The 16,584-nt window shown below is 40.2% G+C and overlaps 1 protein-coding gene across 3 annotated transcripts in view; it reads left to right on the top strand.

Moving 5' to 3' along the window:
* Positions 1 to 14,868, top strand: part of LOC139453216 (cytosolic purine 5'-nucleotidase-like) — a 33,584-nt gene extending 18,716 nt beyond the window's left edge. For all 3 annotated transcript variants that reach the window (XM_071234845.1, XM_071234846.1, XM_071234847.1), the window contains 10 exons: positions 668 to 747; positions 1,715 to 1,775; positions 2,946 to 2,981; positions 3,274 to 3,378; positions 4,071 to 4,137; positions 4,653 to 4,875; positions 6,907 to 6,967; positions 7,435 to 7,492; positions 7,903 to 8,021; positions 8,522 to 14,868. In XM_071234845.1, the coding sequence (XP_071090946.1) occupies positions 668 to 747; positions 1,715 to 1,775; positions 2,946 to 2,981; positions 3,274 to 3,378; positions 4,071 to 4,137; positions 4,653 to 4,875; positions 6,907 to 6,967; positions 7,435 to 7,492; positions 7,903 to 8,021; positions 8,522 to 8,782 (1,071 nt within the window). In that variant the 3' untranslated portion in view covers positions 8,783 to 14,868. The remainder of the gene's footprint in view (positions 1 to 667; positions 748 to 1,714; positions 1,776 to 2,945; positions 2,982 to 3,273; positions 3,379 to 4,070; positions 4,138 to 4,652; positions 4,876 to 6,906; positions 6,968 to 7,434; positions 7,493 to 7,902; positions 8,022 to 8,521) is intronic.
* The last annotated feature ends 1,716 nt before the right edge of the window (positions 14,869 to 16,584 follow it).

Genomic DNA, 16,584 nt, shown 5'->3' with positions numbered 1-16,584 from the left:
TCTAAGTGGGGTATTAATGTTAAACTGCAGCATGGTATTTCATTGGGCTAGCAATATAAAATCGGCATTAGTCCGGACTAGTACAAGCAGCCACACACACACGTGCATGCACATCGTTATATAACAATCTTGGACACGACATTCAACCCCATTTTAACTCACCTCACAGGTCTTTAAGTTCCGAGGTGAGATGCTACATTGTGCCAACAGTGCTGGGAGTTACCTCCATGACATGTTCACAGCATTAGACATTGGCAGTAGTCCTATAGTCCTTGCCAAACTGCCTAATAGTTAAGGTATCCTCAGGACTATCAGAAATTTGCCATTTTAAGGGTTTTACTGTATGTTATCATTATATGGACTAGTTGACTAAAACTGTTAGTTTCTATCGCTGGTTCAGGAGACAAGTTTCATGCAGTGTTGGAACAGTATTGAGTATTAGCTCAAATGCATTGATTTGAAGTAGGTCCCAACTCACAGCAGTGTAAGTTGCACAATCTGAGATATTTTGGGTTTTCGTAATCAAGGATGAAGAACATTGCAATATATTCCTGTTTTGCATTTGATGAGTGTTCTGGGGATGGAATATTTGTACTTGACTGTTTTCACATTTGCATGATTTGTGTTAGTACAAAACTGAATTTGCCATATTACGTCATGTATGTAGGGCACCCTGAAGGATGAGACCGTGAAAGAGATGGACAAGTATGTGCACCGAGATGAGAGACTGCCACTGCTGCTACAAAGGTACCTAGGGCTTGTACAGTGCAATGAAGGGAGTCCTGGTACTGGGGAGGGTACTTGTCAGGGGTGCTACGGAAAGCCATGGTATGATACATATTTTGATACATTGGTCTCTTCATACATCAGAATGACAACACAAAGGCAATGAACTGAAATAGTTGTGTAATTTTAGAGAAAAAATAATGTCACTTAACATGACAGTCAGTTAATCTTGATGCAGATGAACCTCTCATAGCTATCCCCAATGTATGTATTTTGTATCATCATGTATCGTGATACAAGTTTGTATGTATTTTGTATCATATACAAGGCCATGTATCACGGTGCATCATACTTAGTGAACCTTTTCACTCTCAGTACTAGTTTCACTGCTAATATTACTTTGTTGAACCTCATTAGATCCAGGTCAGAGAATTGGCCTTCAGCAACCCATGCTTGTTGTAAGAGGCGACTAACAAGATGGTGGCCAGGCTTACTGACTTGGTTAATGCATGTCATCATATCCCAATTGTGTGGAACGATGCTCACAATATCAAGCACTGGATCATCTGGTCCAGACTCGAATATTTACAGACTGTCGTCATATACCTGGAATATTGCTTGTGCAGCGTTATACAACAAACATTAGCTTAACAGTTTCAAACAATGTTGATGAGTGTATTTGTTCAGCAACCTGACATTTTGGCAGGTCAATCACTGTTTGGTTTAACATGATGATCATCACCCAATCCATGCCGCACTTCTAGCATGTTAACCTTCCATCATACATTCTACATGACCATAGTTAGTGGAGGAAACAGATCGACAGTGAATATGAAAGATATATTATTCACCTGAGATGGAAGGTTGTTTGAGATTCTGTATTGTGTCTGGACATGCTGGAAGGAAGGCTTTCTGTATTCATTTTATTTGTGTCCTGACTTGATGTATCTGGTACTGAAATATGAACTGTGTCTTGCTCCCTTGACAGATTGAGGAGACATGGCGCCAAGACAGTGCTGATAACGAACAGTGAATATCTCTACACTGATGTAAGTTGACTGGAACATGTAGAACCAGAGCATTTTTAAAATATTCTTCATTATGACTTGAGCTCATCTGCATCATCCCAAGACAAACCAATAAGAGGAAATCCTTTGTAAATGGTATGAGGGTATTTCACTTGTACAGGGTCTATCACACGATCCTGGGTCACAGATGCCGGAATTTGCTGTGCAGAGTTGCCAGAAACATGTGATTGTGGGTTTGAATCTTGGTTCACCTTGGTGATGATTCTAGGTTTGTCCCATGCTGATTGGTTCCGCCTAAGTCCTAAACATCTAATACCTGCATCAGTTTTTGACCCATGAAGATCCAGGGTAGAATAGGTCTTCAGCAACCCATGCTTGTTGTGAAAGGCTACTATGCTTGTCATAAGAGGCGACTAACAGGATCAGGTGGTCAGACTCGCTGACTTGGTTGATGCATTTCATTGATCCCAAGCGTGTGGATTTAATGCTCATGATATTAATCACTGGATTGTCTGGTCCAGACTTGATTATTTACAGACTGCTGTCATAAAGCTGGAATATTGCTGAGTGTGGCGTTAAACATCAAACCAACCAAACCAACCTGCATCAGTTGAGGCTTTCCTCCCAGATCAGGCTGACTTCTTACATGATATAACTGAAAAACTGTTCAAAGAAGTGTTAAACCAATCACTCACTTGCATGACAGGCAGCCATTACTGGCACTAACCTAAGTTTGGCCCTGAACAATCAAGTGTTAACAACATGGAGTTTTATTTTTATACCTAAAAGGTTGGGGGTGTATAGTTATCCCAAGGTTCTGTCCATCCGTCCGAAAACTTTGTCCGCGCGATTTCTCTTAAACTATTCAGTGGATTCATCTCAAACTTAGTACATATAATCTGTGTCATATGGAGGGGTGCAGTCAAAAGAAAAAAAAATTGTTTTTATTGATTTTCCATTTTTTTATGAATTTTTCAAAACCTAACCCTATCCTATCTATTTAATTTAAAACTACTGACACACTAGGCGGGTCGGGGGTATTAGTGAGCCCTGCTCACTTTTGCCCTTGTTTCACTTTATTTTACCCACCCACCCACTCACTCACTTTATTTTACACACCTACTCACTCACTCTTTATTTCCCTTAGTTTTGGATTACCATTGAACAAAGAGTTTTGCTTATATTCTCCAGAAAATAATGACCTACCTGCTGGACTACCCATCAGAGGTAAGTTTTTGTTACAGGTTGATCATACAGACTGGAATAAACATTTAAAAGTTGATAAATTTTGTGTCCTATTGGGAATTCTAAGATGCATTCAGTAGGTTATGATAGCACTGTTCTTAGCATGTGTGGATGCAAAACCTGCTGAAGGGAATCAGATGTGAGTATATATGCTTCCTTAGGATGCAGGTGTTTGTGTAGCTCATTGTGACATCAATATCTGTATCTTTTCATTCATAGGCGAATAATTAGAGCCCAAATATGTTATGTCTAAACATCTTGTCTGTTTGTGTAGGACGGTACAGTGCAGGAGTGGTCCACCTTCTTTGACTGTGTCGTGGTAGATGCCAAGAAGCCTCTGTTCTTTGGGGATGGGACAACTCTCCGACAAGTGGATAGAGTAGGTCAATTCTATGTGACGCTAAGTCTGTTGGGGCCAGGTTAAATTATTTTTTTGTCTACCAGCTGATAGCAAATCTTCATTTGTTGTTTGATAAGTTTATTATCACATGTTCATAATGAGACACTTCCGTGTCCAATCAGTAGCAGACCTGCTCCGTGGTCTATTGGCAGAGTGTCCGCATGGAGAGTTGATGGTTTGGGGTTCAATCCCTGGCCAAAAGACATGAAAAGATGGTAATTGTTGTTACTCTGTCTGAGGCTCAGCATTAAGGGGTTAAAACAAAGACTGGTCGGCTTGGAGGGAGTATATTGTGTCTGAGTGGGGTATTTATGTTAAACTGTGGCATGGTATCTCAGTGGGCTAGCACTATAAATCGGCGTCAGTCCGGACTAGTACAAGGAGCCACACACACAAGTGCATGCACATCGATATAGAAGTGCAATAATCTTGGAAACAATGTAAAACCCCATTTCACCTCACTAGTCACTAGCAATGTGACTTAGTATCCCATATGATGCTTACTGTATATAATGGCAAATAATGTCATCACCTAAACAATACTTCTGTTAATGCTTATGTTAGGATTGAGTCATTATTTTCAAAGAGTTATAGTTATCAGTATCTGCCAGCTAAGATTGTACTTATTCTATCATTTGAATATTCTCTAATGGAGAGTAATTTGTCTGCAGAGCACAGGGTCCCTGAAGCTTGGTGATCATATTGGGGCTTTACAGCCAGGGCACATATACTCAGGAGGTAGGACATTGTTGATGAAGGCATAGGCGCTTTCCCCTTGGTATCTACAGGCTTGGCTTAGGTATATGTATCCAAGTGGTGTTGATTAGTAACCATGGTAACTGGTCAACTTAACAAATATCCCAGTCATTACTGTTTGTGCAGTTTTGTTTTGAAACCATGATTACCACATTTGATTCATGAAAGTGATTCAATCATGTCATGCAAGCGTAATTAAGAGTGCTTATAAGTTCTAATCATGATAATTATAACCAAATTGTATCAGAAGTACACAACAAAGTTTTGTGTGTTTGTGTGCTTATTGTGTAAAGGTGTTAAAATGGCTGTCATTAGCTCCGCTGGATTTCAACCACCCTCAACACCAATTTAGACACCTAACACCAAGATAACAGTTACCAGAAACATGCATCTGTGTGTTACTACTAAGTGACATTGCCTAAGTACCAGCCTGTATTTTCAAAGCTTTGTGAAGCCTGTACTATTGTTTTTTTATGATTGCTGCATATTTCCTTTAGGATCCTGTGATGTGTTATCCCAGCTTCTGGGGGCCAAGGGACGCGATGTTCTGTATGTTGGCGACCACATATATGGTGATATCCTCAAGTCTAAGAAGAAGCGTGGATGGCGGACATTCCTTGTTGTTCCTGAGCTTGGACAGGAGTTAAGGGTGTGGACAGACAAGCAGGAGCTTTACAAACAGCTGGAAGACCTGGAGGCTGTGTTGGCCGATTTGTACAGGTAGGCAGACATACAGGTAGTCAGACATGCAGGTGGACAGAAATACAGGTAGACAGACATGCAGGTGGACAGACATATAGGTAGACAGACATACAGGTAGACAGACATACAGGTAGACAGACATGCAGGTGGACAGACATATAGGTAGACATACATGCAGGTAGTCATACATGCAGGTAGTCAGACATGCAGGTGGTCAGACATGCAGGTGGTCAAACATATAGGTAGGCATACATGCAGGTAGACATACATGCAGGTAGTCAGACATGCAGGTAGTCAGACATGCAGGTGGTCAGACATGCAGGTGGTCAGACATACAGGTAGGCATACATGCAGGTAGTCAGACATGCAGGTGGTCAGACATATAGGTAGACATACATGCAGGTAGACATACATGCAGGTAGACATACATACAGGTAGTCAGACATGCAGGTGGTCAGACATGCAGGTGGTCAGACATTCAGGTAGGCATACATGCAGGTAGACAGAAATACAGGTGGACAGACATATAGGTAGACATACATGCAGGTAGACATACATACAGGTAGTCAGACATGCAGGTGGTCAGACATGCAGGTAGACAGAAATACAGGTGGACAGACATACAGGTAGACATACATGCAGGTAGACAGACATACAGGTAGACATACATGCAGGTGGTCAGACATGCAGGTAGACAGAAATACAGGTGGACAGACATATAGGTAGACATACATGCAGGTAGACATACATACAGGTAGACATACATGCAGGTAGACATACATGCAGGTAGACAGACATTCAGGTAGACCAACATTCAGGTAGACAGAAATACAGGTGTACAGACATACAGGTAGTCAGACATACATGCAGGTAGACATACATACAGGTAGACATACATGCAGGTAGACATACATGCAGGTAGACATACATACAGGTAGACATACATGCAGGTAGACCAACATTCAGGTAGACAGAAATACAGGTGTACAGACATACAGCTAGTCAGACATGCAGGTAGACAGACATACAGGTAGACATACATGCAGGTAGACAAACATACAGGTAGACAGACATACAGGTAGACCAACATTCAGGTAGACAGAAATACAGGTGGACAGACATACAGGTAGATAGACATACAGGTAGGCAGACATACAGATAGGCAGACATACAGGTAGGAAGACATACGGATAGACAGAAATACAGGTGGACAGGCATACAGGTGGACAGACATACAGGTCAGACATACAGGTAGACAGACATTCAGGTAGTCAAAAATGCAGGTAGGCAGACATGAAAAGATTTACAAATTGACGCTCATAATGATAAATACAGGTAGGCAGACATACAGGTAGTCAGACATACAAATAGACAGACATACAGGTGGACAGACATACATGTAGTCAGATATACAGGTAGACAGACATACAGGTAGTCAGACATACAGGTAGTCAGACATACAGGTAGAGAGACATGCAGGTAGGCAGACATGCAGGTAGTCAGACATACAGGTAGAGAGACATACAGGTAGAGAGACATACAGGTAGGCAGACATACAGGTAGGCAGACATGCAGGTAGACTGAAATACAGGTGGACAGACATACAGGTGGACAGACATGCAGGTAGGAAGACATACGGATAGACAGAAATACAGGTGGACAGGCATACAGGTGGACAGACATTCAGGTAGTCAAAAATGCAGGTAGGCAGACATGAAAAGATTTACAAATTGATGCCGATAATGATAAATACAGGTAGGCAGACATACAGGTAGTCAGACATACAGGTAGACAGACATACAGGTAGTCAGACATACAGGTAGACATATACAGGTGGACAGACATACAGGTAGACAGACATTCAGGTAGTAAAAAATTCAGGTAGGCAGACATGAAGAGATTTACAATTTGACTCTCATAATGATAAATATGCAATTTGGCTGAATTGGTAAAGGGTTTGCCCATTTTACAGTGAAAGAGATGTTGTTTGTTGCCAACTTCTTCTTGGCATATATTGCTTAGTTATGTCTTCCTCTGTACCTCCTTCAGGAACCTGGACAGCAGTACACTTGATAAACCCAACATCAGTGGCATCCAGCATTCCCTCAGGGTGAGTCTAGACTCTAGACACACTATCTTAGTGTCAGTGCAGCCCCAGCTTGTTCATCGATCCACCAATCAGTAACCAGCTTCACAACTGCCTTCACAAATTGTTTCTTTGTGTCTTTTTTTTTTTTTTTCATTGTACAAACTAGTATGTAACCAAAAAACAGTTGTGTAATCAATAAAACAATTGTGTACAATCAACCTGGGAAAGGGCCTCCCTACATAAATGTATTCCTTAATGAGTAAAATACTGGAATACAAGTTAGACTTATTTAAGGATTTTTTAAATATTTTTCTTAAAAATTGAAACAAAATGAAACATGCGGCAAACTTTATGATGATGCAGGCGGTGCCTTAGAACCAAGACTATTATTTTTTTTAGCCAAAGTTATGTGTATACTGTGGCCCAGTAATAAAATACTCTACATGTAAATTTGTATATTTGGGACTCTTACCCTTCTGATGTTGCAGGATGTGGTTCACAAGCTAGACATGTCATATGGCATTCTTGGCAGTCTCTTTAGGAGTGGTGAGTACATACTACGTAGCGGTATATGGTTTACTAATGTGTTAAATGCAGTGTTCATTCTTGAGCGCAGGAGGGGGCACGGGTGGCCCAGTCGTTTAAGGCGCCGTGATTCGCTGTGCAGAGTTGCGTCCCTTGGACACGCGAGAAACCTATACGTTTCGGTATAGATTTTAACACCGTTATCAAGCAAATGATAACGGTTTGAGAATCTATGCCGAAACGTCGCCCAATTGTAATAAAGAAGTTGCTCATCCATAACAATTTTGTCTTAGTTACCATTCCAACTTCTAAATGCCACTCAAAGAAGTTTGTCAGACTTGCAATTTATTTCAAAGGTAATTTTAGGCCATTAGTGTATTGATTGATGTCTTATGTGTTTACACCTGTACACACATGCTCTGTTATTTCAGGTTCTCGACAGACGTTTTTAGCATCCCAGGTGATGCGGTATGCTGACATCTATGCTGGGACATTCCTCAACCTCCTCCACTACCCATTCTGCTACTTGTTCCGGGCTCCGGCCATGCTGGTAAACTACCATATCTCACAAGGAATATGCAGCTGAAATTCTGCTAGGAATGTCAGCTCACACATATTGTTAATGTTCATGAACTTTACAAATGTATCCGTTAGAGGTGAGGTGAGGTGAGGTGAGGTGAGATGAGATGGGGTTTAACATCGCGTTCAAGATTATTGCACTTATATAGCGATGTGCATGCACATGTGTGTGTGTGTGTGTGTGTGTTTGTGTCTGACTAATGTCCTGACTAATGCTAATTTTATAGTGCTAGCCCTCGGAGATACCATGCCACAGTTGAACATGAATACCTCACACAGTATACTGACTCCGAGCTGACTTGTCCTTGTTTTATCCCCTCAATGTTTGTCAGGCAGGGTAGCAACAAGTACCATCTTTTAACGTCTTTTAATATGACAAGAACAGGGATTGACTTGATTATTCATATGCTGTTACCATGACAGTGATATATTGCGACATTAAACAACAACCAATTATTCCTATGCTTCCAGATGCCCCATGAGTCTACTGTTGAACATGAGCCATCACAGAAGGAAAAAGAGGAGGATTTCACTGGAATTGTGCGCAATCGCTCAATCAGCAGCACGCCTGAACTTGGAAGCCCCAAGAAACGAGCTCGTCAGACATCATCACCATCGAAACATGTGCTTCATCTTCGAGCCAACACTCCCCGTAAGGTCACTCATACACATGATGAGGATGATTCCGATGACTCTGAATCCTCCAGTGCCACCAGTGATAAGTCGATTTAAACCTGCTAGTGACTGCACAGGCAACTAGATCTATGCAATAATGTAGACTTTATGGGTTGTGGATCTGTGAGGTGGCAGTGAAGGTACGCAGCAGCAAGCACTGGTATGAATTGTCGGTCAGGGATGTGTGGGTTGTGGGTGTAAAGCTGTGGGTGGGTGGGATTGCTGCCTGTCTGTGATTCATGTTAGAGACTGTACTGTCTGTATCCGGGGGATCTGTACTGTCTGTATCTGGGGGATCTGTACTGTCAGTATCCGGGGGATCTGTACTGTCTGTATCCGGGGGATCTGTACTGTCTGTATCCGGGGGATCTGTGATGGATATCCCTGTTGTGAGGGATAACTGTGTGTCCATGGTATATCCTGTGTGTTTGTGCCTTGAATGTGATTTGTCTTAGTAACCTCAGTTAACAGGGATTAACAACAGACACATAAGGCAATATACAGTCAATTTTGTACTGTTATTCGCAAGAGGCATTACTTACAGAAACATCAAAATATAGGGTCATTTTTTGTATGGTATCTTTCTTATGGACACTAAGGTGCTTGGTGTGTTCTTTTAGAATTTCAGTATTCTTTGATGAAAATGCTTTTCACTTTTCCTAACCTCTGTAGTAACATAATGTTGCTGACTGCTTATTTATCTAAAGAGGATTGCTTGACATGGAAAAACAATTTGTTACATTTGTTGAAGATACAAATTCAAACTTGTATTTGTTTTGTTTTGTGAATTCATTTTTTGTAATTTGATTTTCATCTATACACAGTTGTTTTAGAGGATTTGTTATTTACCACAGATTATGTTAAATATAAACATGATGAAGTAGTGATTATTTTATTTCCTGAAATATATGACATGCGACAATGAATAATGAAACCAGTTCCTTGCTTATACTTGTGTTATTGTAGCTTTATGATAAAGATGGATTTCTGTCAGAATCTGTTCTGAAGAATCTAATTTTAGCAGATAACCTTGCTGAGATTGCCCCTTTGTTTGACACAATTTCTTTGTACAGGCCAGTGGTAGATACATGTCAAATATTGAATTATAAGACAGAAATATTAAGAAATCCAAAACCTTGATTCTGAGCTGGTATTTTTTAGGTTTAACAGTGTTTTGTTGTTGATGGCTTTGTGAAGCTGCAATAGTAATCATTATGTAACCATTAACCTTCTTGGCTACATATGTCTTTGTATGAGATATACAGGCATTGTTATAGCACAAAAGACTGAGAAAATGTGAGGTCTTGTTTCTGTTTTGTTTACTAGATTCTGAACCCATTCTGAACATGAAGGTATATAGATGTATATACCTTGTATGGCTAGGATGATGTACCTCCTTCACTGGGTGTATACAAACTTGGATGATGATGACAATACATAACAAATAATGTTTGGACTTATATTGTGCTAGAATCCATACACAATTACATGCTCTAAGCGTTTACATTATTACCCCCGTCATTGGATCAGTGTGCACTTGCTTTTCATTCTCAGCTCCCTGGGTAGTATACATCCCAAGCTGCGTTGCCAGGTACGAGAAGGTTAACAGTCACAAAACCATCTCATCCTGCCAGGTACCCAGTTTACTGCTGGGTGAATAGAGGCACATTTCGAACGTCACTTGCCTAAGGAGACACCACATGTGGTACATGTGTTCGGTGTGGGGTAGGACTAAAGCACTAGAAACTCTCATTTGTCGAGCTGGCCAACCGCACTGATGATGGTACTGCTGACATTATAGATGACATATTGATGGCAAGCACTCCTGTTAGCTTCTTAAACATTATTATGCCCGAATATCTGAATCTACTACTGATAATTCAATCTAGAGGTTAATGATAATAAGTCTTTGCCAAAACAATAAATCCTAACTCTCATCTTATTGTTTCATGTAGTTGTTTGTTAGAGAATTTACCTGTTAGTGTTTGAACGAGCAGGTAGTTTCACTGTGCCTTTCGTGTTAACTCCATCTGTTTAGTAATTTCATGAAGTCTCTTTTCAAGTCAGCAGACTTTGATGTAGGTTCTTGAGTACCTTGTCAAACAGGTCCATGAGTACCTTGTCAAACAGGTAGGCCTTTGAGTACCTTGTCAAACAGGTCCTTGATGTTCTTTGACAAACAGACAGGCTCTTATGTACTAGTTTCTGGAAGCAGGGTATTTGTACTGCAATTTTTATGTGCTCCAATCCAAGGTCAGTCTAGGTGGAAGACATCAGTGTTGTGTTTCCAGGCTAAGGTCAGTCTGGATGGAAGACATCAGTATCATGTATCCATGATGCTCCAGTCCTACTCCCATCACTTCTACCTCCAACACTGAATGCTCAGCTGTAGTAACTGCAGATGTTTGTGTGAGATGTGTGGTGTAGTCTTATCAGTGAGAACTGGGATCCATTAGGTCGTTAAAAGTCAAATTTGTTGTTGTTTTACAATTTTATGCCAACAATTTGTTTTCGCAATCGAAATAGTGAATATTAATTTTCTCCTGAAACTTGTACCCAAGAATGGGGTGTGCACACTATATCTACCCAGTATAGTGTAGATACTCTAATAAGCTAGCCAGTATAGTGTAGATACTCTAATTACCACTGAGTAACGACATCAACTTCTTTTTCTGAACATGACCATGTTGCTGGATGGTTATTTGTGTGCAATTTGTATAGGGGATGTTGCAGGATACAAGCCTCAAGCCTCAGCATGTCAAACTCAATTTGTTGCACTTGTTGACATAATTCTACAGATTAATTCGAATAAAGGCCAACTGTTCTTATTGCCAAGCTAATGCCAAAAACTAAGGCTGTTTGAAATTAAATCTGTGAATCCTTGTACTATGGATACAAGTTAAGGAACACATGTAGTGTCTGCTGAACCCATGATTATCAAGTATATCACTCATATCTGCATCATGGCCAGACAGCTTGCATCGATGGTCAGACTATTAGTCACATTCAAACAGTCTGCAACACTGGGGGGCACGGGTGGCCCAGTTGTCTAAGGTGCCACGATTCGCTGTGCAGAGTTGCGTTCCTTGGGCACGCCAGAAACCTATGATTGTGGGTTCGAATCCCGTTTCGCCCCAATTATGTTTCTAGGTTTGTCAGCACCATACCCGTGCTCGTGGGTTTCACTGAAGTGGTAAACGTCTGAGACCTGCATCATTTCGGGCTTTCCTCCCACATTAAGCATCACGTGCCGTGATATAACTGTAATACTGTTAAAAGCGGCGTTAAACCCAACTCACTCACTCACTCACTCCAGCTCTCCTGTCTGTCTATCACCTGGGCCCCTTTCCACAAAGGGATCATAGCACTACAACTGTCGTAAAGTATGGTAGTTACGATCGTCTTAGCACTATGGTTGCTTTAGTGGAACAGGGCCCTGGACCACTCCTGTTCACAGTTCTTGGTTAGGTATGCACCCCATATTAACCTTTGTATGTACACGATTCTGCTATAGTAGTTCAATGAATATTTTGTGATGATGTTGATGTTTCTAGTTGTATGGTTTTTAGATATCATGGCTGTGGAATATTTGTTTATTTTGTTTAAAGCAGCCTATATAACAAATCTGCTGACACATATTGGTATGATCACCATTGGAGACTTTTGACAGTAATAATACATTGGTTATTTTATGTATTTGTCATACTGACTAGTGTCCTGACAAATCCAGCCACAAGAATTTTCTACTCCTTTAAAATACCTTTGCATGTCTTGAAAATGAGCTTAAAAATATTGCTTTGTGATGGAAAGCATGAATTTAGACTATGAAATGCTTGATGAAAAAGTCATTTGAAGGATGAAATGAAACCATTGGTGAGCAGTAATAATTGCATCTAGACAATCGTTACTTTGATGAGTACTTGTGACTTCTAAACTGTAGGACTAAGGGTATAGTTAAGCTGTCAGTATTAGATTTAGTTAAATGCTACATTATGTTTGTTTACATAACTCCATGCTGGGAAGTCAAGCATAGAAGAAAACAGAAATATACTACTGATTATTAAGATTACCTTAGAATGAATATGATACAACAGTGCCTACAGATTCTGTTATGTGAAGTGATGCTGACTGCATAGTGAGAGTACTAACCAGTGAGGGAAGTCTTCTCCCTGCATCGTGTGGAACATTGGTTTGTCTGACTTGCCTGCCTCAACTGCTGCTGATGACTAGACATGAATGTACAGTTCGAACCACACACGATGGTGCTTCTATCTCAGTTACCATGTTTACTCAACCAAACTTGCAAAAGACACTATTATTTTAATTTTTTAAATTATTAAAAAATTAATGATGGATCATGTGCCTTTATGGGCAGTTATCTATTTGTATTTTTTTTATTTCACACTTCTAGCGAATGTTTTTAATTTTTGTATGTCTATCTGTTTAGGATTGAAATTGTAGCTTAAAGAGCCTGTATTCTCTTGGTGTTGGTGTCTTGAAATAGAAGGTTGTATAAATGTTTGTATGACATCACCTGAGCAGTGTCACTCTAAGAGAGTAATCTAGTTTAAAAAAGATATTTTGCTTATACAGTGCATGTCCAGCATGTAAACCTGCGACTGTCATTTTATTTAATTGTTGTAAATTATTTTTAGATTTTTATCCAATACATCCATGTCTGTTTTATAATTGGTGCTTTCATGTGTTATATTTTCATTGATTTTATTTATCACCAATTCCATATTTATTGTGAAGAATTCTTTTATTTTATTCACCTGAGGCATCTTTGATGTGCAAAACAGAATATTTTAGCATTACTATCTATACAGCATGCTTTCTAGTGCTCATGTATTTGTATTTAGCAGTGTTTGACTGTTTATTGTACACTACCATGTTAAAACCTTTTTCTGTCATATATCCAAGGGAATATATCTGAACCAGAGTAGAGTTCTGTGTTTTACAAGCATGTTGCTGGATACGAACCTTGCTTCTGATTGGTAAATTATAATGGTTGACAAACAGGACCTACGAGTATTTCTAGTTGATCTTTTCCAAAAGGAGGCAGTATGGTAGGTGCAGACAGCAGGATAAGAGAATTGTGATGTTTTGAAGATATGTAATGTTGTTGCATTAAGAACTCCACACCTTTTACCAAGACAGGCTATCTTATCCTTGTCCAAGACTTTCTCCATATTTGGTCACAGGTTGCCATGTCCAGTATACCCTTTCCTTGTCACAGCATGCCATGATCACTTCTTAGCCATGAGTATTGTTTCCTTCTCAGAGTGTACTGCCATGTATTTTCCTCAGCTAGACTGCCATATCCTAGATCATTGTACTGTAATGTCCATTATCTAGCCCATCTACATTGTCTTTTCCCAAACTTACTTTTGCGACTTTTCCTTGCCTAATTTGTCACAAGTTTGTGTCGTGTCCTTTTACCAGCGGACTACTATGTTTTATGTATTGTTGTGCTCGTCTCATCTTCATCATTTCCTGTTCCAGCCAAACTACTGTCTTTGACCCAACTTAATGTCCTCTGGATTTCCTAGCCTGTCAACTATGATCTTGCTTCAACTTTGTGTCCTGTTCCAGCCAAACTACTGTCTTTGACCCAACTTAATGTCATGTCGATTTCCTAGTCTGTCAACTATGATCTTGCTTCAACTGTGTCCTGTTTCAGCCAAACTACTGTCCTTGACCCAACTTAATGTCATGTGGATTTCCTAGCCTATCAGCTATGATCTTGCTTCAACTTTGAGTCCTGTTCCAGCCAAACTATCATCATGTCAGTTTCCAAACATATGTACCAATACTACTGTCCCAACTTTCTTTAATCTTTCTCTTGATCAAGTTTCCCATGATCTTGTCACAAATATTTACTTGTGGCATCTCACAGTCATGTCATTTCCCTAGCCTATTACTATGGCCATGACCGTGTGTCCTTGTCCACCAATTCTTGTAGGTCCTAGTAATTGTTGATTGTCTAATCAGCTGCTCCAGTACTTTTACTGCCTTCTACATAACCTCAAGTTTACCATGATATTTACTGTAGAATATATGTACAGTATGTATGCTATTTCTTGATGTACATATACCATTGTAATGTCATATTTTATGATCATTTCAAGAGTAAATAGTTGCATTCCAATTTGTTTCTGTTGTTTTGTTATGGAGGCAATGGTGGTTTGACATGTGATCAGGGTTGCAGACTTGAAACAAGTTTCCCCCAGGCCACAGGAATGGCCACAGGAAAATATGTCAATCTTGCCAGTCCTATAAATTCTGGACCTCTTTTTCTGTTTATTGCTTCAAACTTGATAAGGGTTGTTTAGTTTTTGTACACATTAGACATCATGGTTGTTGTTTGGTTGGTTTGTTGTTTAACGCCGCACTCAGCAAATATTCCAGCTATATGACAACAGTCTGTAAATAATCGAGTCTGGACCAGACAATCCAGTGATTAATATCATGAGCATCGACCTACGCAATTGGGATACGATGACATGCATCAACCAAGTCAGCGAGCCTGACCACCCGATCCGGTTAGTCGCCTCTTTCCACAAGCATAGTCACCTTTTACGGCAAGCATGGGTTGCTGAAGACCTATCCTACCCCGGATCTTCAGGGGTCTCTTGCATAGATCTAAATTTGAAGCAGATGAGGTGTTCTCTCTGGCCTATTTTATTTCTAGTTCAGGTATATAAACCAGTGGTAGGAAATGAGCTTTTTGACCGTTATTGAACGATATCAGATCTGTCGTACCTGAAGCTAAAGTTAATCTTTTTTGGCCAAATTCGCGTGATGATCGAGCAGAAATTCCAATTCACCTGCAGAAAGAAACATGCCTACTTCTTGCCTAAATGTCTTCATAAATTTCATAAAGATGTTATTTATTATTCGGCTTTTCACATACTGTTTTCTCAGTGTACATCAGATAAGATTTGCTTTCGTTACTGACAAATTGTCCTGAACCTTATATACGTAACTATATCTATCCGGTCACATGAACATCCTCAATCTTATCACAAATACAGCGTTACAGCAAGAGTAAAGGTACGTGTTACCATCCAGTTTTCTCAGTTTGGTATTTTCAGTAGGGAGTTTGATATAATTTAAGAGCATTTAAGTAAACTCTGAGCATCAAATACACTGTTATTTTCAGTGTGGCTTCCAAGTCGGCCAGACCGCCTCCGTGGTATAGTGGTAGTGCGTCCGACCGGAGAGCGGAAGGTCCGGGGTTCGATCCCCGGCCGCGGCCGCGTCATACCAACAGACGTTAGAAGATGGTACCCTGTCTGGCGCTCGACATTAAGGGTCTAAAACAAGGACGGGTCGGCAAAGAGTCAGTATACTGTGTCTGAGTGTGATATTCATGTTACACTGCGGCATGGTATCTCAGTGGGCTAGTACTATAAATCGGCATCAGTCCGGACTAGTACTTAAGTAGCAGCCGCACTCACGCACGCACGCACGTCCCTGTATAAGTGCAATAATCATGGAAGCGACGGTAAACCCTATTTCACCTTACCTCCAAGGCGGTCATATCGACAAACTCGGATTGGAACCACCTGAACAAATTCAGGTGTCAACATTGGATGTTTCAGCTTCATTGATCCAATGGTTTGCGAGGAGATAAAGTTTAAATTTAAATTTAACATATCGCAAAACACGGATGAATATATTGAGCCATACTGCAAACTCTTTGTGTTTTGTTATGCATTTTAAGTTCGTACTGCGTGTGATCAGTTGTTTGATCAATATTAATTTGAACTTTTTACACATTTCGATCAAGTTGTGAGAGAGCGTTTGAAAGGTTTTCCGAGAAAAAAAAATGCTTTATCATTGAGTGATCCACA

The sequence above is a fragment of the Haliotis cracherodii genome, unplaced genomic scaffold (genome assembly GCF_022045235.1).
Source record: "Haliotis cracherodii isolate W230 unplaced genomic scaffold, xgHalCrac1.p SCAF_9, whole genome shotgun sequence".
Lineage (NCBI taxonomy): Eukaryota > Metazoa > Mollusca > Gastropoda > Lepetellida > Haliotidae > Haliotis > Haliotis cracherodii.
The sequence above is the reverse complement of the archived record's forward strand: the minus strand, read 5'-3'. Positions and strand labels throughout refer to the sequence as shown.